The 23,117-nt window shown below is 41.6% G+C and overlaps 1 protein-coding gene across 1 annotated transcript in view; it reads right to left on the bottom strand.

Annotated features, from left to right (window-relative positions):
- LOC137655882 (zinc finger CCCH domain-containing protein 15) overlaps positions 1-22,472 on the bottom strand; it is a 77,122-nt gene extending 54,650 nt beyond the window's left edge. The window contains exon 1 of the mRNA XM_068390102.1: positions 22,276-22,472. Within this exon, the coding sequence (XP_068246203.1) occupies positions 22,276-22,359 (84 nt within the window). The 5' untranslated portion in view covers positions 22,360-22,472. The remainder of the gene's footprint in view (positions 1-22,275) is intronic.
- Between the last annotated feature and the right edge of the window lie 645 nt (positions 22,473-23,117).

Genomic DNA, 23,117 nt, shown 5'->3' with positions numbered 1-23,117 from the left:
ATGGTTGGCTGACCCCACAGGGCCCAAAGTCTGCTGCAAACATTCTTGTGAAGGGTCCACTCTGTGGGGAAGACCTGACCCTTCCGGCTGAGGCGATCTGCCATGACATTCATATCGCCCTGAATGAGCCTCGTTACCAGCGTGAGCTTTCGATCTTTTGACCAAATGAGGAGGTCCCTTGCGATCTCGAACAACTTCCTCGAATGAGTCCCTCTCTGCTTAGAGATGTAAGCCAAGGCTGTGGTGTAGTCGGAGTTCACCTCCACCACCTTGTTAAGCTGGAGGGACTTGAAGTTTATCAAGGCCAAATGAACTGCCAACAACTCCTTGCAATAGATGTGAAGTGTCCTTTGCTCCTGATTCCATGTTCCCGAGCATTCCTGTCCGTCCAGTGTCGCACCCCAGCCCGTGTCCGATGCGTCCGAGAAGAGACGGTGGTCGGAGGACTGAACAGCCAATGGTAGACCTTCCTTGAGAAGAATGCTGTTCTTCCACCACGTTAGAGTAGACCTCATCTCTTCGGAAACAGGAACTGAGCCCGTCTCTAGCGTCATTCCTTTATCCAGTGAGTAGCTAGATGATACTGAAGGGGGCGGAGGTGGAGTCTCCCTAACTCGATGAACAGGGCCAGCGATGAAAGTGTCCCTGTTAGACTCATCCACTGCCTGACTAAGCATCGGTTCCTTCTCAGCATGCTCTGGATGCATTCTAGGGCTTGGAAGATCCTTGGGGCCGACGGACAAGTCCGAAAAGCTCGACTCTTGAAGATCCATACCCAAGGAGACAATGGTCTGGGATGGAACGAGCTGAGACTCCTCAAAATTGACCAGGAGGCCCAGTTCCTTGGTCAGATCCATAGCCCATTTGAAAATCTCCAGACAGCGACGACTTGAGGGAGCTCTTAAAAGCCAGTCGTCTGACGGAGCCGGACACAAGATCATGATACTGCTGCACAGTCTGTAAACTGTCAATCATGGGCAAGCGAGGAAGTACAGTGACAACCCGAATCTGTCTAGACTGTCTGGGTCGTACAGACAACTCCTTAACGGGTTGCTGAGGTTGCCCACTGCGTCACAACAAGTCCCTTCTGTTGGTTGTTGAACGTCTTCCCCGTGACACATTGACTCCGTAAACAAAAAATCCTCTAACAAGGACTAAGCTTGGACTGCATGTCATGCAACACAGCTCAAGGTCTATGGGAGCAGGTGTGGTAACAGACGGGATTAGCGGCTGAAGTGTAACCATTACCTTCCCTGTAAGCATGTTATGCTTAAATAAAAGTCCATAAGAGGTTATGCAGCTAAAGGCTCCCTCCAAATGACAGAGTCCTCAAGGGAATATCAGAAGGAGGGAGAAAAGAACTTTCTCATCTACAGGGACCTTATCCTAGAAAAGCTAAGTTCTCTGAGTGAGGGTTCACTGGTGCAAAGCAGCAGACTAGAAGGCAACGTTATGAAACTGCTTGACAGTCTAGTGAGTTGGCAACAACCCAAGATGTGTTGAGAAGCATGCGGTAAGGTATGCAGAGCATGATGTATGCAGAGTATGCTGTATGCAGAGCATGCTGTATGTAGAGCATGTTGTATGCAGAGCATGCTGAATGCAGAGCATGCTGTATGCAGAGCATGTTGTATGCAGAGCATGCTGAATGCAGAGCATGCTGAATGCTGAGCATGTAGTAAGTAGAGCCTGCTGTAAGCAGAGCCTGCTGAAAGGAAAGCAGAGCGTGTGCATGGCGTTTAACATTTCTCAGAAATTCCATGACCAGTGCTAGAGTGCTTTATGCATGCTTGCATGGGGTTTAAACCATGGTATGCTGAACAGCAGAGTCAGAACGAGCTGGAACAACAACAGAGGTTTCCTCAACTTGAGGGAAAACCTGAGGTTCAGACTGCATAGGCTGAACAACAGACGGAGCAGAAGGCAGGTGCAAGGGTGAAGGAGGTTGACTCCTAGCAAGAGTTGCACCCAAGGATTGCACCAGCTGAGCGGAGGACGGAGGCGGAGTAGTCCGTTCCTGTTCCTGAGAGATGAGTGGAGCATGAGAAGGTTGAGGCTGCGCAGAACAAGGTAAAGTTCTAGCAAGCTGAGGCTCCTGAGGCGCAAGTGCATGGTGTAGATGAGCTTGCCTAGATGAGGGTTGAACTCGGTGCAGCGCTGGTTGAGCAGACAGACTCACGGAGGGGAGAGGTTGTTGTACCCCAACCGAGAGTTGCACCACTGGTGGAGCAGCAAGGGGAGGAGGAGGAAGAGTGTAACTCTCCTGATCCCAAAGCAAGGGTTGCCTTAAAGAAGGCTGAGGCTGAACAACACTGTGAACAGCAAACTCCGAAAGTGGTTCAACATCGTACGCCTGGCAGATGGTGCTGCGACCAGGCGGAGCAGGTGCAGGCTGGGCGAGCACAGGCGGAGCAGGTGCAGGCTGGGCGAGCACAGGTGCAGCGAGAACAGGTGGAGGGAGTGCAGGAGGTGCAACACTCTCAGCCCGACACTCACGCATCAAGTCCGAAAGCTGTGCTTGCATGGACTGTAGTAGAGTCCACAACATCATACGCCTGGCAGATGGTACTGTGATCAGGCGGAGCGAGTGTAGGAGGAGGGAGTGTAGGCGGAGGCGGAGGAGCAACACTCTCAGCCCGACACTCACTCATCAAGTCCGAAAGCTGTGCTTGCATGGACTGTAGTAGAGTCCACAACATCGTACGCCTGGCAGATGGTACTGTGATCAGGCGGAGCGAGTGTAGGAGGATGGAGTGTAGGCGGAGGCGGAGGAGCAACACTCTCAGCCCGACACTCACTCATCAAGTCCGAAAGCTGTGCTTGCATGGACTGTAGTAGAGTTCACAACATCGTACGCCTGGCAGATGGTGCTGCGACCAGGCGGAGCAGGTGCAGGCTGGGCGAGCACAGGCGGAGCAGGTGCAGGCTGGGCGAGCACAGGTGCAGCGAGAACAGGTGGAGGGAGTGCAGGCGGTGCAACACTCTCAGCCCGACACTCACGCATCAAGACCGAAAGTTGTGACTGAATGGACTGCAGTAGAGTTAACTTGGGGTCGGCAGACACTAAGTTCTGCTGAGGTAAAGCCTTAACAGCAGAGATCTGTTGTGGCAGAACCTTACTCCTCTTAGTCGGAGTGTAATCAACTGATGACTGAGGAGAGTCAGAGCTAACCCAATGACTGCATTCGGGTTGTGAACTTTAACTTCGTACGTCTGGCATAGGTCTGGACTTAACGTTTAAGAAGTCTTGAGACCTGAGACCAGCGTTACTCTGCCTTTATTTTCTCCCCTAATCTCTTCTGCAGACGAGCAAAATAAGGGCTCAATCGTCTGCGGGTGGGAGTGACGGTCTCGGTAAGACACGCCCACAACCACCGAGAATACTTCTGTGCGCCGATCAAGGCCTGCTGAACCCTTATGCCCTTCGACATTGCTTCTCCCCTGGGCTTGGGAGCTTGCAAGAGGTCCCGGACTGGGAGGACGACTGGCGCGCACAAAAGTACCCTCACGCACTAATCACTTATCACTTTGATTTCTGTTTGCACTTATTTCACTGAACTCGAAACTTTAAGTGGTTTGTACCTGAAATACGCAATTCTATCCTTTCTCAAAGTTAGTAATTGCGAAAACAGAATTACAATGTAACAGAAAAATCTAATGAAAGATAAATCAGTGGTTGGAAAGAGACTAAACACTAGATCACTCTAGAAACGTTTAGTTTCTTCCCCTAAAGAGACTAGGGAGAAGAGCAAAAAAACGATAACGACGTTACTCGTACGCCTGGCAGGCTTGAATGAAACGTTTATCCTCTTTCTCCCTCCGTCTCTATCTCTCTCTCTCTCTCTCTTAACTTAGAACCTGAGAGAAGAGCCCAATCATTATATCGTTAAAACATATTATTGTTAAAGGAAAAAAAAAACTGAAAAGTTCCTTTATTAGGATCAAAACCATTAAGTTAAGAAAGAATGAACAAAACGCTAGACACGGTTACTCTTACTGCAACGTGAAACCGTGAACATTCTTTCTCTATCGTAACGATAGAGTGCAAGTTGAACGTTCTGAACGTCAACAACTGCAGAGACAAAACAAAACGTTAGTTCAGCTTTGAAAACAGTACGAGACTGTCAAAGAAAATCTTTCAAGCTCTGTGGCGGAAATAGCATAATATGTTAACAGGTAAAACCGAAATGACGGGCTCAAAGTTTATTAACTTCGGTAAAAGACCGCCTACTATTAGGAAGGTCGAATATAAACAAATATAAAAATTAATTTTAATGAGTTTATAATAAAAGGAAGTTAATCGAAGAGGCCTATAAGAGGCGGAGAGATATAAAATAAATCTATAACTTTTGTTAAGCAAAATTAAGAAAGAGAGTCTATACTCTCTTAGACACCAACACTTCCGTCTAAGGGAAGGGTCGGCCATTGAAAGGTGAACGAGAGTTCATACTCTCTCGTCACCAAAATTAATCAAATTAATTCCAAAAGCTAACTAAGCTAATATAGAAGTTTTCCAGTAAAGCGACAGCCGAAATCAAAGAGAAATACTTCACCAAAGTCGTGAAAATACTCCAAGAACATAAGCGTATCCCAGAACGTCTTGCCGGAAGCACGACAGAGGAATAATTGAGGAGGTGTCAACAAGAAGTACTTGAGTACCTGGCCACAGGTGGCGCTGGTAAATACACCCCCTTCTAGTATTGTGATAGCTGGCGTATCCCTCCATAGAATTCTGTCGGGCAACGGAGTTGACAGCTACATGATTATCGGGTAAGTTTAATATTGAAAACTCCAGTTTAGCAACAGCGAGTAAGTACGTCTTGTCGATAGCTCGACAGAGAGAAAATTGAGTCTTTGTTTACATTGAGTACTGGGTATCTGGACGACAGATGGCGCTGTTGGGCACACCCGCAACCTGTGTAGCGATCGCTGGCGAGTCTTTACCGTAGAGTTGTCTGTCGGGCAACAGAGTTGCAGCTATATAATCACCGGCTAAGTTAAATATTGAAAAAAAAAAAAAAAAAAAAGAGTTTATATTTACAGGCAAGGAATGTTGTATATAAAGATTATGCTCAAAATTTTATGCACTTTGTGCTTAATTTCTTACAAGTAATGTAAACCATGAATTAAAATATTTTCTTTTGTTGCCAGTACAGTATACAGTATTGTACCGTACTGTATAGTAACAGATGAAATAAAACTTTACTAAATAACCTTCATGAAAAAAAATTATAAAAAAAATTAATGAGGAATATTTTGTATCAATAATTGTCTTTAGTGTATTGTAAAATAAGAAACCTTTGCATTACTACAGTTTCAGCCAACATCAGGTTATTTATTAATCTTTTTTTATCACATTTTCTTGAAATGATACAAAACTTCAATACAATCTACCAGAAATTAATGATTACAGGGATATTTACCAATAAATGAAGTTATCCTTAAAACTGTTATCCAAGTGACAGCAAGTTTTAAGGTACTCCCACTGGAATAAGGTTGTCGGCAATGCATCATGAGTAAAAGTACTGTAACCTCATTTGTGCCTTTGTTTCAGACTCCAATGACTTTATATAATGTAAATACATCCACAGGTTCAGTCATATTTAGCTTGTATTTGTTGTTCAACTCAAAATTATAAATAACAGCAAAATACTCACCCACGTAGAAACCCATATAGCAAAGCATATACATTTACCGGAAAAGAGGAACACAGACAATGTTAAATTGTGAATGAAGCGAGCCACAGTGCAGAAAGCCTAATTGAACCGAGTTGTTCTCTATACAGTGCGTTTTGTATTCATTTGACCTTTAGTTTTGGTGCAAGTGGGTAGTTTTAGTTCAATTAAACTTACTGCACCAAAACTTATTTGCACCAAAATTAAAGGTTAAATTCATTCAATATGCACCGTATAAAGTATAACTTGGTTCAATTGGCCTTATTGCACAATCTCGCTTCACTCACGAAATATGTTTGTAATACCTTTCATAAACCATCATGTATATAGCTGTAACGAATGATAGAAAGGGGGTATATCTATGCATTCATGCCATCTGTTATGGGCATGACACATGAGTGCAATTGTGCATATAAGCATACTGTACTTGTTATGCACAGTTATTTTGTTTTACGAAAGGATTGCAAAAAGGTAAAATTGAGAGAGTATCACTTATTCTATAAACTTTCTTGTTTATTACATATTCTTCGCCTGAATTTTCTTTCAGACTTTTAGGGGGCCTATTCTTACTGTAGCACCAACATGTTCTCTTAACTTCTATCAACTTCTGGTGTAATTATAGTACAGCATTGTACGATGTTGTTTAGGAAATTAGAAATGGCATAATTGAATACTCTTCAAACGCCCTATTATAAACAATGTAACCTTTAGTCGCTGACTCCCAATAAACTAGATACCGATTTTCCTTTAATATGTTATTTTTATTAGTAAAATAAATTTTTGAATATACTTACCCGATAATCATGTAGCTGTCAACTCCGTTGCCCGACAGAATTCTACGGGAGGGATACGCCAGCTATCACTATACTAGAAGGGGGTGTACTCACCAGCGCCACCTGTGGCCAGGTACTACAGTACTTCTTGTTGACACCTCCTCAATTTTTCCTCGGTCCACTGGTTCTCTATGGGGAGGAAGGGAGGGTCAATTAAATCATGATTATCGGGTAAGTATATTCAAAAATTTATTTTACTAATAAAAATAACATTTTTCAATATTAAACTTACCCGATAATCATGTAGCTGATTCACACCCAGGGGGGTGGGTGAAAACCAGTGTACAAGACTAAAGGATAGCTAAGTATCCCGTATTTCATATAATCAGTTATCTCAAAATAACAATGAAATAATAAGTACCTGGTAAGGAAGTCGACTTGAACCGTTACTCTGCCTTTATTAAGTTCGTCTTCCTTACTGAGCGCAGCGTTCCTCTTAGGAGGCTGAATCAACTCTAAGGTGCTAAAGTATATAGGGCTGCAACCCCTACTAAAGGACCTCTACACAACCTCAAACCCAGGCGCTTCTCAAGAATGAATTGACCACCCGCCAAATCAAAAGGATGCGGAAGGCTTCTTAGCCTACCGTAACAACCATAAAAACAACAATAAAAGCATTCAAGAGAAAGGTTAAAAAAGGTTATGGGATTAAGGGAATGTAGTGGCTGAGCCCTCACCTACTACTGCACTCGCTGCTACGAATGGTCCCAGGGTGTAGCAGTTCTCGTAAAGAGACTGGACATCTTTAAGATAAAATGATGCAAACACTGACTTGCTCCTCCAATAAGTTGCATCCATTATGCTCTGCAGAGAACGGTTTTTATTAAAGGCCATCGAAGTGGCTACGGCTCTCACTTCGTGGGTTCTTACCTTCAGCAAAGCAAGGTCTTCCTCCTTCAAGTGAGAATGGGCTTCTCTAATCAGAAGCCTTATATAATACGAAACCCCGTTTTTGGACATGGGCCTCGAAGGTTTCTTGATTGCACACCATAAGGCTTCTGACTGTCCTCGAATAGGTTTTGACCTATTAAGATAATATTTCAGAGCTCTGACAGGGCAAAGAACTCTTTCTAGCTCGTTACCTACCATGTTGGAGAGGCTAGGAATTTCAAACGATCTAGGCCAAGGACGTGAAGGAAGTTCATTCTTAGCTAAGAATCCGAGCTGTAAAGAACATGTTGCAGATTCGGATGTAAACCCAATGTTCTTGCTGAAGGCATGAACCTCACTGACTCTTTTAGCTGTTGCAAGGCAGACGAGAAAAAGAGTCTTGAGGGTAAGGTCCTTGAAGGAAGCTGACTGGAGAGGTTCGAACCTAGGTGACATAAGGAACCTTAGGACTACGTCTAGATTCCAGCCTGGAGTGGGTAGACGACGTTCTTTAGAAGTCTCAAAAGACTTAAGGATGTCTTGAAGGTCCTTGTTGGAAGAAAGGTCCAAACCTCTGTGGCGGAGAACTGAAGCCAACATACTCCTGTACCCTTTAATCGTAGGAGCTGAAAGGGATCTCTCATTCCTTAGATGTAATAGGAAGTCAGCTATTTGGGTTACAGAGGTATTGGTAGAGGAAACTGCATTGGCTCTACACCAGCTCCGGAAGACTTCCCACTTGGATTGGTAGACTCTACGAGTGGATACCCTCCTTGCTCTGGCAATCGCACTGGCTGCCTCCTTCGAAAAGCCTCTAGCTCTAGCGAATCTTTCGACAGTCTGAAGGCAGTCAGCCGAAGAGCGTGGAGGTTTGGGTGTAACCTGTCTACGTGAGGTTGACGTAGAAGGTCCACTCTTAGAGGTAGAGTCCTGGGGACGTCGACCAGCCATTGTAGTACCTCTGTGAACCATTCTCTTGCAGGCCAAAGGGGAGCAACCAGCGTCAGCCGTGTCCCTTCGTGCGAGATGAACTTCTGAAGAACTTTGTTTATGATCTTGAACGGTGGGAATGCGTAAAGGTCGAGATGGGACCAATTCAGCAGAAAAGCATCCACATGAACTGCTGCTGGGTCTGGAACTGGGGAACAGTACAAAGGAAGCCTCTTGGTCATGGAGGTGGCAAAAAGATCTATTGTCGGCTGACCCCACAAGGTCCAAAGTCTGTTGCACACGCTCTTGTGGAGGGTCCATTCCGTGGGGATGACCTGATCCTTTCTGCTTAGGCGATCTGCTGAGACGTTCATGTTGCCCTGAATGAACCTCGTAACTAGGGTGAGGTTTAGACTTCTTGACCAAATGAGGAGGTCCCTTGCTATCTCGTATAGGCTCCTCGAATGGGTCCCTCCCTGCTTGGAGATGTAAGCCAAGGCTGTGGTGTTGTCGGAGTTCACCTCCACCACCTTGCCTAGCAGGAGGGACTTGAAGTTCAATAGGGCCAAATGAACTGCCAGTAGCTCCTTGCAGTTGATGTGGAGCGTTTCCTGTTCCTCGTTCCACGTTCCCGAGCACTCCTGTCCGTTCAAGGTCGCGCCCCAGCCCGAGTCTGATGCATCCGAGAAGAGATGAAGATTGGGGGTCTGAATCGCCAACGATAGGCCCTCCCTGAGAAGGAGATTGGTCTTCCACCACAAGAGAGTGGTCTTCATCTCTTTGGTGACTGGGATAGAGACTGCTTCGAGCGTCAAACCCTTGTCCCAATGAGCTGCTAGATGGAATTGGAGAGGGCGGAGGTGGAGTCTCCCTAGCTTGACGAACAGGGCCAACGATGAAAGGGTCCCTGTGAGACTCATCCACTGTCTCACCGAGCAACTGCTCCTCTTCAGCATGCTCAGGATGCAATCTAGGGCTTGGCTTATCCTTGAGGCCGATGGAAAAGCCCGAAAATCCTGACTCCGAATCTCCATTCCCAGGTACACAATGGATTGGGAGGGAATGAGCTGGGACTTTTCTAAATTGACTAACAGACCCAGTTCCTTGATCAAGTCCAAAGTCCAGTTGAGACTCTCCAGACAGCGACGACTCGTGGAGGCTCTCAACAGCCAGTCGTCTAAATAAAGGGAGGCTCTGATGTCCGATAAGTGGAGGAATTTTGCAATATTCCTCATCAGATGCGTAAACACCATAGGAGCTGTGCTTAGGCCAAAACACAGGGCTTGGAATTGGTAGACAACCTTTCCAAAAACGAATCTCAGGAAAGGTTGGGAGTCTGGATGAATAGGAACGTGAAAGTAAGCATCTTTCAGATCCAACGAGACCATCCAGTCCTCCTGCCTGATCGCTGCTAGGACCGACTTCGTCGTCTCCATAGTGAACGTCTGCTTGGTGACATAAGCATTGAGCGCGCTGACGTCCAGCACCGGTCTCCAACCTCCTGTCTTCTTGGCCACCAGAAAGAGACGGTTGTAGAAGCCCGGGGATTGATGGTCCCGGACTATAACCACTGCCTTCTTCTGTAACAGGAGCGACACCTCCTGGTGCAACGCTAGTCTCTTGTCCTTTTCCTTGTAGTTGGGAGAGAGGTTGATGGGAGAAGTGGTCAGAGGGGGTTTGCGGCAGAATGGTATCCTGTAACCCTCCCTCAGCCACCTGACAGACTGGGAGTCTGCACCTCTCTTTTCCCAGGCTTGCCAGAAGATCTTGAGTCTGGCTCCTACTGCTGTCTGGAGAGGAGGAGAGTCAGTGTTTGCCTTTTGAAGTCTTGGAACCTTTCCTAGACTTGCTCCTGGAAGAGTCTGGACGGGAGCTTCCTCGGCTGGGGGCTCTACAACGAAAGGGCGGAATAAACCTCGTAGCAGGAGTATCAGCCACTGGGGTGCGATAAGTCCTGGGGACTGAGGGAGTAACCTTAGTCTTACGAGCTGAAGAGGCCACAAGATCATGGGTGTCCTTTTGAATCAGGGCCGCAGACAAGTCCTTGACAAGCTCTTCAGGAAACAAGAACTTAGAGAGCGGAGCGAAAAGGAGTTGAGACCTTTGACAAGGTGTGATGCTGGAAGAAAGGAAGGTACAAAGCTGCTCCCTTTTCTTACCCTGGATAGGTACGGTGGGTCGTTTGCGACCCCGAGCGTCAAAAAAAAACAGGTTTTTCTCACGTGACTCACCCCTGTGACTGAATTTGTGGGTGATCGACCTGCAGGAGGTGTCTCCCCTACACGCTCTAGTAGTGTCCAGATGTGCATTGCTGTAGCTGTACTCCTTCCCCGATTTCTGAGACGCGTCGGGGTCGTTCGCGTCCGAGTTTACCCTTCTGAGGTAGTTTGCATAATTATCAAAGTTATTACGTATTATGAAATTGTCGTAGAATGGTGCAACTTGTATAGGTTATCAGTTGTGGAAAGTCTTGGTGGATTGTTTGGCTACCATGTGCATGTTTTTTTTTTTAGTTAAAATGTCGTTCATCACCACGAGGACCATTTTACCGCGAGTGCCCCTTTTTCATTTTTTTTCATTTTTTTGCCAAGTCATTTTTCCGTAAGATATTGCCAAATAGTGTCGTAAAACTTTTGATTGTTTAGTGTTGGAAAGTGTGTCTAGATGATCTGGCTACCCATGCATGACTTTGTTTTTGTCAGATACGACGTAGTTATTGGTATATTGGGTATTTAACTGCGGTTACCAATTTCTGTTTTTTTTCAATATTTGTAAAAATTACTACGTAGTAAGGAATTGCCGTATATTATTCATTTTTTTTTCATGTTTATGTGTTAGAAAGTGTGCCTTGATGTTTGGGCTAACACGTGCATGTCTTTTTTTTTATCTGAGATGTCGTATATTAGAATGTCGGGCATTTTACCGCGAGTGTCCCTTTTTAATTTTTTTTAATTTTTTTGCCAAGTCATTTTTCCGTAAGATATTGCGAAATAGTGTCGTAAAACTTTTGCTTTTTTAATGTTGGAAAGTGTGTCTAGATGATCTGGCTACCCATGCGTGATTTTGTTTTTGTCAGATACGACGTAGTTATTGGTATATTGGGTATTTAACTGCGGTTGCCAATTTCTGTTTTTTTTTCAATATTTGTAAAAATTTACTACGTAGTAAGGAATTGCCGTATATTATTGATTTTTTTTTCATGTTTATGTGTTAGAAAGTGTGCCTTGATGGTTGGGCTAACACGTGCATGTCTTTTTTTTTTATCTGAGATGCCGTATATTAGAATGTTGGGCATTTTTCCGCGAGTGCCCCTTTTTATTTGTTTTGCATTTTTTTGCTTAGTCATGTTACCGTAAGGAATTGGCAAGTAGTGTCGCAAAACTTATATTTTTATAGTGTTGGAAAGTGTTTCTAGATGATCTGGCTACCCATGCCTATTTTTTTTTTTAGCCAGATATGGCATATATATAAGTATGTGTTCGATTTTCCTGTGATTGCCATTTTTTCGTTTTTTCCCATTTCTTTCAAAATTACTACGTACTAAGGAACTATCACAGAGTAATATTTCATTTATATGTTTATTTGTCGGAAAATATGCCTTGATGGTTTGCCTAGCACGTGGCTGAAATTTTTTTTTTTCTGAAATGCCGTATATTAGAATGGCCATTTTTCCACGAGTGCCCCTTTTTATTTGTTTTGCATTTTTTTGCTTAGTCATGTTACCGTAAGGAATTGGCAAGTAGTGTCGCAAAACTTATATTTTTATAGTGTTGGAAAGTGTTTCTAGATGATCTGGCTACCCATGCCTATCTTTTTTTTAGCCAGATATGGCGTATATATAGGTATGTGTTCGATTTTCCGGTGATTGCCATTTTTTCGTTTTTTCCCAATTCTTTCAAAATTACTACGTACTAAGGAACTATCACAGAGTAATGATTCCTCTAGATGTTTATTTGTCGGAAAATTTTGTTTACTTTTTTTTTGATTGAATATCATCGAATTTTTTTAGCTAAAATATTGTTTTACATTTTTTTTTCGATTTTATTTCCCTTCAAAAAAATTTTTTTGGGTCAGAATTTTAATTTTATAGTCGTAAAATAATCGACAATTATCCAGCAACCCACCATACAATTTTTATGCATATCCAATAATAATTAGATTAGTAAATAACACCTTGAAATTGACATACCCTTCCTACATTTCAAGTGGCAGATTAGGGAGTCTGAGTCAGTGTGGTTGGCGGCCATTTTGTGGACATATCCGAAGCGTAAGCTGCCCTATCTATATATATTCTTGTTCCCTATAGAATTTGTGATATTTTGGTATATTTTTACCTGCATAAATATCATATTATATATTAAATATATGTATTTTTTTACGAAATTTCTAAGTACTCAAAAAATTACCTTTAGATATGGCCCCTGATATAAATGTAATTTACAAAATAATGAAGATTTTTTTACATATTTCTATTTTAGGATAACATATGTTTATTCCCTAAAAAAATTAGCCACTTCCTATTTCATTTGGGTACCCAAAAAAATTCATGAAATTTGGACAATTTTTTTTGGCCAAAAAAAGTTACCCTTTTTTTCTCATTTCAGATCTTCACCTCCATGGGTCTGACTTCATCCAAAATACATCAAGATGTGTCCTAAACATTCAAGAATCAATTCCTAAAAGGATTTGTGTATATATGTATAAACTTTTTTTTATGAATTTTTATGTCAGGTCTTTTTTTTTTCTACTTAATTTTTTAAAATATTTATAATAAATAGTTTTTCTGCAGATGAGTAGTATTTATCTTTACAGTTGTTTTAAGCATTCATTGAAGTTTTTTTTGGCAAAAGAAAAAAGGAGGTTACTGCAAAAACTGATTTTTCAAGAATTTTTTTTGGCGTCGGGGTCGTTCGCGTCCGAGTGTACCCTTAAAGGGGTGTCCGAGGACCGTACCTATCCAGGGTTAAGCACTCCTGACACAAACATTGAAGCAACTCGCCAGATCCATCCCTAATAGCTTTATCCATGCAGGACATTAACCCTGGATAGGTACGCTCCTCGGACACCCCTTTAAGGGTATACTCGGACGCGAACGACCCCGACGCCAAAAAAAATTCTTGAAAAATCAGTTTTTGCAGTAACCTCCTTTTTTCTTTTGCCAAAAAAAACTTCAATGAATGCTTAAAACAACTGTAAAGATAAATACTACTCATCTGCAGAAAAACTATTTATTATAAATATTTTAAAAAATTAAGTAGAAAAAAAAAAAGACCTGACATAAAAATTCATAAAAAAAAAGTTTATACATATATACACAAATCCTTTTAGGAATTGATTCTTGAATGTTTAGGACACATCTTGATGTATTTTGGATGAAGTCAGACCCATGGAAGTGAAGATCTGAAATGAGAAAAAAAGGGTAACTTTTTTTGGCCAAAAAAATTTGTCCAAATTTCATGAATTTTTTTGGGTACCCAAATGAAATAGGAAGTGGCTAATTTTTTTAGGGAATAAACATATGTTATCCTAAAATAGAAATATGTAAAAAAATCTTCATTATTTTGTAAATTACATTTATATCAGGGGCCATATCTAAAGGTAATTTTTTGAGTACTTAGAAATTTCGTAAAAAAATACATATATTTAATATATAATATGATATTTATGCAGGTAAAAATATACCAAAATATCACAAATTCTATAGGGAACAAGAATATATATAGATAGGGCAGCTTACGCTTCGGATATGTCCACAAAATGGCCGCCAACCACACTGACTCAGACTCCCTAATCTGCCACTTGAAATGTAGGAAGGGTATGTCAATTTCAAGGTGTTATTTACTAATCTAATTATTATTGGATATGCATAAAAATTGTATGTGGGTTGCTGGATAATTGTCGATTATTTTACGACTATAAAATTAAAATTCTGACCCAAAAAATTTTTTTGAAGGGAAATAAAATCGAAAAAAAAAATGTAAAACAATATAATATTTTAGCAAAAAAAATTTGATGATATTCAATCAAAAAAAAAGTAAACAAAATTTTCCGACAAATAAACATCTAGCGGAATCATTACTCTGTGATAGTTCCTTAGTACTTAGTAATTTTGAAAGAATTGGGAAAAAACGAAAAAATGGCAATCACCGGAAAATCAAACACATACCTATATATACGCCATATCTGGCTAAAAAAAAGATAGGCATGGGTAGCCAGATCATCTAGAAACACTTTCCAACACTATAAAAATATAAGTTTTGCGACACTACTTGCCAATTCCTTACGGTAACATGACTAAGCAAAAAAATGCAAAACAAATAAAAAGGGGCACTCGCGGAAAAATGCCCAACATTCTAATATACGGCATCTCAGATAAAAAAAAAGACATGCACGTGTTAGCCCAACCATCAAGGCACACTTTCTAACACATAAACATGAAAAAAAAATCAATAATATACGGCAATTCCTTACTACGTAGTAAATTTTTACAAATATTGAAAAAAAACAGAAATTGGCAACCGCAGTTAAATACCCAATATACCAATAACTACGTCGTATCTGACAAAAACAAAATCACGCATGGGTAGCCAGATCATCTAAACACACTTTCCAACACTAAAAAAGCAAAAGTTTTACGACACTATTTCGCAATATCTTATGGAAAAATGACTTGGCAAAAAAATGAAAAAAAATGAAAAAGGGGTACTCGCGGTAAAATGCCCGACATTCTAATATACGGCATCTCAGATAAAAAAAAAAGACATGCACGTGTTAGCCCAACCATCAAGGCACACTTTCTAACACATAAACATGAAAAAAAAATGAATAATATACGGCAATTCCTTACTACGTAGTAATTTTTACAATTATTGAAAAAAAAACAGAAATTGGTAACCGCAGTTAAATACCCAATATACCAATAACTACGTCGTATCTGACAAAAACAAAGTCATGCATGGGTAGCCAGATCATCTAGACACACTTTCCAACACTAAACAAGCAAAAGTTTTACGACACTATTTGGCAATATCTTGCGGAAAAATGACTTGGCAAAAAAATGAAAAAAAATGAAAAAGGGGCAATCGCGGTAAAATGGTCCTCGTGGTGATGAACGACATTTTAACTAAAAAAAAAATCATGCACATGGTAGCCAAACAATCCACCAAGACTTTCCACAACTGATAACCTATACAAGTTGCACCATTCTACGACAATTTCATAATACGTAATAACTTTGATAATTATGCAAACTACCTTAGAAGGGTAAACTCGGTCGCGAACGACCCCGACTCGTCTCAGAAATCGGGGAAGGAGTACAGCTACAGCAATGCACATCTGGACACTACTAGAGCGTGTAGGGGAGACACCTCCTGCAGGTCGATCACCCACAAATTCAGTCACGGGGCTGAGTCACGTGAGAAAAACCTGTTTTTTTTTTTACGCTCGGGGTCGCGAACGACCCACCGTACCTATCCAGGGTTAAGAGCATGGCTGAGTCCTTGTCCGCAGGGGAGATCTTCTTGCTAAGGGCCCCCAGGCACCAGTCTAGGAAATTGAACATCTCAAAGGCACGAAATACACCCTTTAGGAAGTGATCTAGATCGGAGAAGGTCCAGCAAACCTTAGAGCGCCTCATTGCTGTTCTACGAGGAGAGTCAACCAAACTTGAGAAGTCAGCCTGGGCAGAGGCAGGTACTCCCAAGTGAGCTTAGTCGGTGGGAACATAAAGGAAGTCTTCCCTAGTTGCTGCTTAGACTGCAACCACTCCCCTAAAATTCTTAAAGCTCTCTTAGAGGACCTTGCAAAGACGAGCTTAGTATATGTAGACTTGACTTGCTGCATGCCCAGCGAAAACTCAGATGGCGGAGAGCGGGGGGTAGCAGAGACAAAATGGTCCGGGTATACCTCTCTGAAAAGAGCCAGGACCTTACGAAAGTCAATAGGTGGAGGAGAAGACTTGGATTCTTCCACGTCTGATGAGGGATCCAGGTGCGCAGCTTCTTCATCAGAAACCTCATCACCAGAGTGTAGCGAAGTGAGAGGTAAGGTATGCTGAACAGCAGAATCTGCACGAGCGGGAGCAAAAACGCTTGTGGTTTCATCCTCAAGTCTCTGTTGCTGAGGTAAAACCTGAGGTTCAGGCTGCAAAGGCTGGTCAAAAGGAGTAGCAGAAGGTAGGCGCATGGGTTGAGGAGGCTGACTCCTGGCATGAGTGTCTTGACTCAAGAGTTGCGCTTGCTGTAAGGGTAGCGGATGCGCAGTAGCAGGTTCCTGAGGAACGAGTTGAGGTTCCTGAGGTGTGAGCTGCGAGAGTTGAGGTAGTGGCTGTGCAGAACGCAGTTCTTGTCTCGCGAGTTGAGGTTCCTGAGGCGCAAGGCTAAGGTGTTGAGGCTCTCGCTTTGAGGAGGGTTGAGGTCGCTGCAGCGAGAGCTGAGGTGTCTGCCTCATGGATGGAAGAGGTTGTTGTACCTCAAGAGAGTGTTGCCTCACTGGTGGAACCGCAAGTGGAAGCGGAGGAAGTAAGGCATAAGCTTCCTGTTCCCATTGCTGAGGTTGCCTTAAGGAAGGCGGAGGGAGCTGCACACCGCTGGAAACTGGCAACTCAGTACGTGGTAAGGTATCCTGAGGAGCCTCAACATCGTACGCCTGGCAGACTGGACTGCGGTTAGGCAGAGCGATCGCAGGAGGAGGTGTAACCTTCTCAGCCTGACACTCACGCATTAAGACCGCAAGTTGTGACTGCATGGACTGCAGTAGAGTCAACTTGGGGTCGGCAGACACTAAGGTCTGCTGAGGCAAAGCCTTAACAGAAGATGAGGTCTGTTGCGGCAGCACCTTACCCCTCTTAGGAGGAGTGCAGTCAACTGATGACTGCGGCGAGTCAGAGCTGATCCAATGACTGCAGCCAGGTTGTAGAGTTCTTGAGGTCTGGACTTTGCGTTTGAGAGGTCTTGAGACCTGAGTCCAACGTTTTCTCCCTGACAATTCTTCAGCAGACGAGTAAAAGACGGGCTCAATCGTCTGCGGGTGGGAGTGACGGTCTCTGGAAGACACGCCCGCAACCACCGAGGATACTTCTGTGCGCCGATCAAGGCCTGCCGAACCCTTTTGCCCTTCGACATTGCTTCTCCCCTGGGCTTGGGAGCTTGCAAGAGGTCCCGGACTGGGAGGACGACTGGCACGCACAGAAGTACCCTCACGCACCACACTGACACTGACACTAGCACTTGGCACTGCACTGACACTAGCACTTGTCACAGCAATGGCACTATTACCTCCCACTGCACTCTTGACCTTAAGTTCCTTGACTTCGGCCATAAGAGACTTATGATCACTAACCACCGATTCCACTTTGTCACCTAAAGCCTGAATGGCACGCAAAACAACAGACATATCAGGTTGAGGGCAAATAGTAGGTTCGGGGGTAGCCACTACAGGGGGAGGAAAAGGTAGGGGATCATGAGGTGAGGAAAAAAGTGAAGAGCGAGAAGAACTCCTCCTAACTCTCTCTCTCTCTAACTTGGTTGAATATTTAAGAAATCGGACAAATTCAAGTTCCGAAAGTCCGGCGCATTCCTCACATCGATCTTCCAACTGACAGGGTCTTTCCCTACAGTCAGAACAAGCGGTGTGAGGATCTACTGAGGCCTTCGGAATACGCCTATTACAAGACCTACATCGTCTATGGGGTGGGGCTTGTGAAATGTCAGACATCTTGAATCAAAGAGTTAGCCAAGGGGGATTCCAAATCAAGCAAAAAGATCGTTAACCATTAATCAGAACTAAATAAAAGCTATCTAAGCTAATATAGAAGTTTTCCAGTATAGCGACAGCCGAAATCTGAGAGAAATACTTCACCAAAAGCCGTGAAAACTACTCCAAGATCATAAGCGTATCCCAGAACGTCTTGCCGGAAGCACGACAGAGGAAAAATTTGAGGAGGTGTCAACAAGAAGTACTGTAGTACCTGGCCACAGGTGGCGCTGGTGAGTACACCCCCTTCTAGTATAGTGATAGCTGGCGTATCCCTCCCGTAGAATTCTGTCGGGCAACGGAGTTGACAGCTACATGATTATCGGGTAAGTTTAATATTGAAAAATTCCCTTTTTACTTATCATCATCTCCTCCTACGCCTATTGACGCAAAGGGCCTCGGTTAGATTTTTCCAGTCGTCTCTATCTTGAACTTTTAATTCAATACTTCTCCATTCATCATCTCCTACTTGGCACTTCATAGTCCTCAGCCATGTAGGCATGGGTCTTCCTACTCTTCTAGTGCCTTGTGGAGACCAACTAAACGTTTGGTGAACTAATCTCTCTTGGGGAGTGCGAAGAGCATTTCCAAATCATCTACATCTACCCTTCATCATGATCTCATCAATTAATGGCACTCGAGTAATCTTTCTTATATTATAATTTCATTTCTAATCCTGTCCTGCCATTTAACTCCCAATATCCTTCTAAGGGCTTTGTTCTCAAATCTACTAAATCTAATACCAATCTATAATTGACTAAATTTTTTTTTGATATGTACCACTGATATGGTAAGTTTCTGAGTAATTCAGAAAATTCCTGACATGTGGAGCTGCTGTCCCAAATTTATTACCCATTTCTGAACTACTGTATTAGTATTGGTAGTCATTTGTAATTTCCTATCTGAGATGTTTTTACTCTCAGATGACTTTTTTTCTTGGCAAATTTCCTAACTCCACATCTACTATACAGTGCGACACATTTGAGACTTTCTACTTTCATACTCACTTATGTAAGATGTTTTATTGATTTTATACAAAACAAGTGGCCATTTCCTCTTTTGAATGAAATAAGTGTTACTGATATATTTAAATAAATAGTTGGTAAATTTACACAAAAACATGGGACAACATTTCGAAGAGGAAAAAAACATAACTACGTTAAAAAATGCGCTTTCAACAAATTTACCCTTTATTTCCAATGAAAATAAGCCGTTCTACCGTTTTGGACAAGCCTGCCCCGATGGACACAGTTGGGAACCTGGGATTTTGGGCGAGAAAACAGGACAAAACGTTTTTATTTAACACTTTTGAGATTTGTAAAAGGGTACAGAACCTAACAAACCCACCTAACCTAACCTAGTAGTTACCAGGTAACAACCCCTACCTGGAGGGCAAGACACCCAGCACACCCCTTCCCCATCACAAAACGTGATTATTTAACACTTTATATTTGTAAAAGGGTACAGAAGCTAACAAACCCACCTAACCTAACCTAGTAGTTACCAGGTAACAACCCCTACCTGGGGGGCAAGCCACCCAGCACACCCCTTACCCATCACAAAACGTGATTATTTAACACTTTATATTTGTAAAAGAATACAGAACCTAACAAACCCACCTAACCTAACCTAGTAGTTACCAGGTCACAACCCCTAGCTGGGGGGCAAGCCCCAGGACACAAACTTAAAGTAGATCACAAATAAATCCTTACATTATGATAAAGTAAATCACAAATAATTCCTTACCTTATGATTGACACCTACATATTTTTTTCCCTTGGCAGTCTTTACAGAAGCGATGTATTAGTAAAGTTTGTCCTGTGTATTTCTAAAATAATACCATATTTCAAAACAGATTGTGCTTCCCTCTTGTCCTTTCATCACTACAGGCGTTCCTGTTGTAGTCGATCCTACAAATAGCTCCACAGCACTCGCAACACTTTACCTTAAGAATTATATGTCTTTGAGCACATTCAACCGCTAGTTCACTACCACCAATGGATAAATATGATAAAATTCTTCATAAACAACATTACAGTGCACACACTCCGTTGTAATTGGGATTTTGTCAAAATTAACGCCAGAAGGGCCAGCCACTGCCTTTGCCATAGCTACAACAAAACAAAATGGCGGTTTCCTACATAATTCAAAGTATTCAGTCAAACACGAAGACCAGTGGAAGCTGAGGTAACTTTATTACTCTGCTGATTGATTGATTGATTATGAGTTATCTGGCATCCTAATTACTCTGCTGAAATCCTAATAAAACTTGGTTTTCGATTGAAATTGTCCATAATTGGTTATGAAACCATTACGTAATATTGATGTCACAGCTCTCAGCCAATAAACTGTAATTGGAAGTGCTTGTGTAAGAAAGTGAGATAAAGGGCTCATTAAAAGTAAACATTGCCATAGAGGAAAAGTCTCTCTCGACTTGGGAAAAATTTGAGGTAAAAACTTAAACCTTATTTAACTCCACTTCGTTCAATCTCTCGTGTAAAAGCTCTACTTTTTGTATAGCTTTTCACATGCTCTTTCCATGTAGGTAATTATTTTTCTTAATATTGAGAACGACATGCTTCTATAGTTTTATAGAGGATCCCATATTTTGTGCAATTTTTCATGGAATTATTATGCATCTCAGAATAATGTACAGAGAAGAAAATGTAAATATTACCATAATTTATCGATTTGCCAATAAATTATCCCCACCCAAAACCCCTGGTTCCAACTGGGTGGCCCCCATTAATGTAGGACATATTAGAGAATATCTTAACTATTTTTTTTGCGAGGGAAATAAACGGTGATTCCCAAAGAAAACAGGAGTTTTTCTATATAGAGTACATACCCCAAATATTCTATTAGTAAAAGTTTGTCCAATGTATTTCTACAATAATACCAAACAGTTTTAAGGACACCAATAGAAAAACATACTTTTCAAGGATTTACATATAAAAATAACCAAGTTTCGGGGAGGAAGCCATTCAGGAAGTAAGAATTGGGTTACCACTTGTCTTAGGCTAAGCTAAGGGTACAGCAGTCTATGGGAGGGCTAAAGAGGGGGAGACAGTTTTCACCCAGTAAGTAAGGATAATTGCCCTATATTAGGTTAGGTTTTTAAAGGTTGAGTTAGGCTAGGTGGGATACCTTAGATTTGGTGATACCCTTATGGTTGTTTCTGTTTAAAATGTGGTTTATTTTTCCTTCATATTTTCTAGTTACAAATGTCAATATTGTGAAAACTACAGACAGCTGTCAAGTGTTTTTGTCTAAATTGTTTAAAGTACATAGAATTACATCAGGATCGCCTCTCATTTTCTTCACTAGGGATATTGTACAATAATTTTACCCAGCTTTTTCTTTAACCACTCAAATTTCCTTAGAAATAGATATAGAGAAAGTTTCCCAAATATGGGAGGCATTTCCAAAGCTTTATGTATTTCTTTCAGGAGGTAGGCTAAAGTTCCCTGACCATACTGTATATCTACCTCCAGTGATGGCCATAATTGGGAAACAAATATATGGATTGCTCAGTGGTAGCAATTAATCTGGTCAGTACTGCCATCAACGCTGACAATGAGTCTTTGTACAAACGAACAGAGTCTTTGTACAAACGAACGAACGAGACTGACTACAACCGACCCGTAGAACGTCAACAAATAAATGAAAAATATACCGTTAGTCTAGGATATAGATGATTAGCGTAATTTTTTATCAGTTTATTATACATCCAAGAAGGTATGTATAGAGAAGAAAAGGCTAGTTTTGCCATTATACACCGTTTCCCCTGTATTTTTTCCCCACCAAAAACTCCGAGTTCCCACTGGGGGTCCCCCATTTTTGGTGGATATAGATATATTTCTGAAACTATTCATTTCCGACAGGAACTAGTGTCTTTAGCGAAGAGAACGAAGATTTTTCTAAGTAAACAAGTAGTTTTTCCCCTGGATTACATTACACTAATAAACTACAATAGTACCAACTAGAGGATAGCCTAAGAAAGTTGGGAAAGTTGTTGTTGCATAACAAGCCTATGGAAAACTAAGAAAAAGAATGTTGGTAAGCTGGTAGCATTACAGATAACTTATGAAATACTTGATTACCCTAAATGAGATCATAACTAATCAATTTTAAAAGAATCTACGTCACTTTTTCTTGCCGAGAGAAGAACAAGAGGGGGCATTTGGTCAGCGTATTCCCATAAATGAACTTACCTCGATAACTTTGTCTTTTTTCTTTTGCTCCGTTTTCTTGGACTGAGGAGCCCCTCCTGCCTTCTGGCTAGTTTTGGGAGGCATCGTTGCATTAAATGAACCAAGTGTCCAAAATTATGACAACAATAACAAAAACGTGCCCATCAGCTGCTTCGGGATTGAGGATTCGGTTGAAGAACAATGTTGACAGCCGAGATGTTAGAGCACGTCCTTGAAAAACTTCATTTCCTCAAAGTCGAAATAGGATACAGCCACTCTTAAGTAATAAATATTGGCTTTTTATCAATTTTTACTTTACTTTAATGATAATTTTATAATAGAAATTGCCTTGGTTTTATATATGATTTGGTCATTTAAAGTTACGTTTTAAGTACATACAAATTAAATATAAGGGAAAAAAATTAAAGTGCTCTATCAAATTTTCAATTAATAAGCAATAATTTTAAAACAATATATTCTGATATTATTTTTATCACTTTATTGTAAAATTAAGAAATAAAATACATCTTTTAAGCAATATAGAATCAATGTATTCATATAAAACGCAACTCTGTTTATGGTTGAGGCAGCGCTATAGTATATGTGACGTCATGAGGGATCTATTCCCGGGATTTTCCATTGAACTCATAAGAAACCTTTAATTCTCATGCATAATGGTTTCCCAATACCATGTTTCATTTTTTTCGCCAATTCTTGTTTTATTTTTCCATAAATTATAACAGGTTCAACACAAATAGCTTCTAATTTTTGTCCCTGTGTTCATTCTTTACTAAGATGTATTCTCTCTCTCTCTCTCTCTCTCTCTCTCTCTCTCTCTCTCTCTCTCTCTCTCTCTCTCTCTC

The sequence above is a fragment of the Palaemon carinicauda genome, chromosome 16, assembly GCF_036898095.1.
Source record: "Palaemon carinicauda isolate YSFRI2023 chromosome 16, ASM3689809v2, whole genome shotgun sequence".
In the NCBI taxonomy this organism is placed as follows: domain Eukaryota; kingdom Metazoa; phylum Arthropoda; class Malacostraca; order Decapoda; family Palaemonidae; genus Palaemon; species Palaemon carinicauda.
Note: the sequence above shows the minus strand (reverse complement) of the source record. Positions and strands in the feature narration are given on the sequence as shown.